This window comes from Sinocyclocheilus rhinocerous, unplaced genomic scaffold, assembly GCF_001515625.1.
Source record: "Sinocyclocheilus rhinocerous isolate Xijiao unplaced genomic scaffold, SAMN03320098_v1.1 scaffold1152, whole genome shotgun sequence".
NCBI classification, from domain to species: Eukaryota; Metazoa; Chordata; class Actinopteri; order Cypriniformes; family Cyprinidae; genus Sinocyclocheilus; species Sinocyclocheilus rhinocerous.
Genome location: NW_015625590.1, coordinates 513,825 through 516,595, shown reverse-complemented (window position 1 = coordinate 516,595; position 2,771 = coordinate 513,825). Strand labels below are relative to the sequence as shown.

General features: G+C 39.8%; 1 protein-coding gene across 1 annotated transcript; it reads left to right on the top strand.

Annotated features, from left to right (window-relative positions):
• Positions 1-1,401: 1,401 nt before the first annotated feature.
• On the top strand, positions 1,402-2,346 carry LOC107757223 (olfactory receptor 52B4-like). The gene has a single exon (XM_016574639.1). It carries the CDS (start codon positions 1,402-1,404, stop codon positions 2,344-2,346), a length of 945 nt encoding a protein of 314 aa, XP_016430125.1.
• The last annotated feature ends 425 nt before the right edge of the window (positions 2,347-2,771 follow it).

Genomic DNA, 2,771 nt, shown 5'->3' with positions numbered 1-2,771 from the left:
TTGTATTTTCTTGTAATTTATTAAAAGAAGGTACTCTGCCATCTTGTGCCGACTAAACTGACTTAAACGCACCTGACGTCGTAATTACGACTTGTCAACTCGTAAGTACTAACGTCCAAGGAGGACTTGAACGCAGCATAATAGCTCTAGTTACAATATCCCTCAAGGGGAATTACTGCATTCGAAAGTCAACCAATGCAGCAGTTCCTCTGCAACACATGCCTTATGTGTTTCCCGCACTGGCATGTTACGCAGCTAAAATCCAAGTTAAAAAATGCAGACCCTGTTGTATTTTCTTGTAATTTATTAAAAGAAGGTACACCGCCATCTTGTGCCGACTAAACTGACTTAAACGCACCTGACGTCGTAATTACGACTTGTCAACTCGTAAGTACTAACGTCCAAGGAGGACTTGAACGCAGCATAATAGCTCTAGTCACAATATCCCTCAAGGGGAATTACTGCATTCGAAAGTCAACCAATGCAGCAGTTCCTGTGCAACACATGCCTTATGTGTTTCCCGCACTGGCACCCAACCAAGATGACCACTGGACCCAGTTGAACACCATCACTACAGAGCTCAGAGTAAATGGGATAGCATGCTGTCACTGTCTTGTAATGATAAGCGCTGTAGTGGACCTGGTTAAAGTACAAGTGACTCTCAAACCCAAAATCCATGCAAGACTCACTGACTGAAAGAGCATGTATACACTCTCTTGCTTAACTGACGTGAGTTCAAGCAAGAGCGCTGTCTTGAAAGAGAGCACTTTCAAACCTAAAGCCAAATCCCAAGTGAAGTTTGTAGATAGGCAAGGAGGATTTAGCCATCTTGCGCTTCATAAAAATTGACAACCAGATCGTTCCTGCCAACTGGTCGACCATCAATTTCCAGTGGGATGGACCAGGGGATGTGAATATGAATTTAAATTAGCACCAAACTACTAAATGCACCTGTAAAAGCAACATCAAAGATCTCCAGCTATTCTTGCTATCTAGTAGAAATGGATATGATACCTTTCATGTTGTATTTCACCAGAATTGTTGCTCTTCCATTGACTGACCTGATTATTACAAAAATGATTTGTTGATCTTGACAATGACATCATCATAGTGGATTTTCCCCTCGTGAGATTTATAATCCACACAGACTAATAACTCAAAGACAGCATAAAAGACCCAAGATGTAAGCGTAAGCACAAGTTAGGACAGGTTGCTGCATGACTGCTCGGTTAAGACATTAAATAACCATCATGTTGCCGAAAGCAAATAACTGTCACCGTACCTTATGTAGAGGAGCAAAGGATTGTTGTAAGTATTTTAAATGTTTCACATTTACCCATAGTATACGTAATCGAGCTATATGTTATATTTGCTCTTTTCTACTTCGTTTAGGACAATATCATGTCTTCAGCTGGCAATATCTACAATGTGTCATCCGATCTGTCTCTTCAGGGTTTCGATCTGTCCCCTGAGAAGGCCATTGTTGCGTTTGTCTTTGCCGCCCTAAATTATATAATCATATTGTTCTGCAACTCCTTCCTCCTGTTCACTGTCATAACCAATAAGGGTCTTCATGAACCAATGTATATTCTCCTGTTAAATTTGCCAATAAATGACCTAATAGGTTCTACATGCCTGTTCCCTCACATCATGCGGCAGCTCCTGTTTGACACCAAGACCATTCCGTTCTCCATCTGTATCACTCAGGCGTTCTTTATACATGTATATGCCGTATCAGTGGTCTTCATCTTGACTGCCATGGCATATGACAGATATATCGCCATCTGCCAGCCAATGAGATACACTACTATTATGAGCAAACTTCACCTCACAAAGATCATCTTGTTGGTTTGGCTCTCTAATTTGACACTGATGGCCATCCTTTTCATTCTCCTCCTGCGGTTGCCTCGCTGTAGGTCTTACCTTACCCATCCGTACTGTGACAACCCTTCCCTGCTTCAACTGGTCTGCGCAGACACGACAATTAATAACTTTTACGGACTTCTGATAACAGTTCTCTGTCAGGTGTTAACAGTGGGTCTGATTTTGTACACATACCTACGGATCCTCATAGCCTGTTTCCACAACAAAAGCTCTGACACGAGGAGTAAAGCTCTGCAGACGTGTGGCACACATCTAGTTGTCTTTATCTTGTTTGAGTGTTTGGGTCTTTTCACCATCATCTCATACAGGATAAAAGATATTTCTCCTCACTTAAGAAAATTCATTGCGGTTGGTGCTGTGATATTACCACCAACGATGAATCCTGTTATATATGGATTAAGAACTAAAGAAATCAGAGTCAAAGGGATCAAATTTTTCCAGCGAAAGGTTTTCACATCATGAACAAATAACACTGCGGTGTCATGCTAAATATTGTTTCTACAGAATTTGCTTTGCAAAGTTTATCAGCTGTATGCATTAATGTGACATAGACATATTAATCTGTCTTTCTGTCAAATCTTTCTCTCTCTAACACACACATACACACATACGCATTTAATTTAAAAATCATTTCAGTAGTAACAGCAGTATGCTTATTTTTCTATTTCTTTACCTAAGCCAGTCCAGAGTTTTTATTAAAATGCATCCTAAACATCTATTATAGGTTGTTGTATCTACACTCGAAAAAGATTGTACTATATTAATTTGAGGGAATTTTCTGTATGGACTTTTTTCTTTTTTAACCTGTATTTTGAATGTGTTGTGTTGTAGAGTTAAAGAAAATGTCTGTAATATGAATGGATAATGTCCCGGTAATGAGCTGCTAG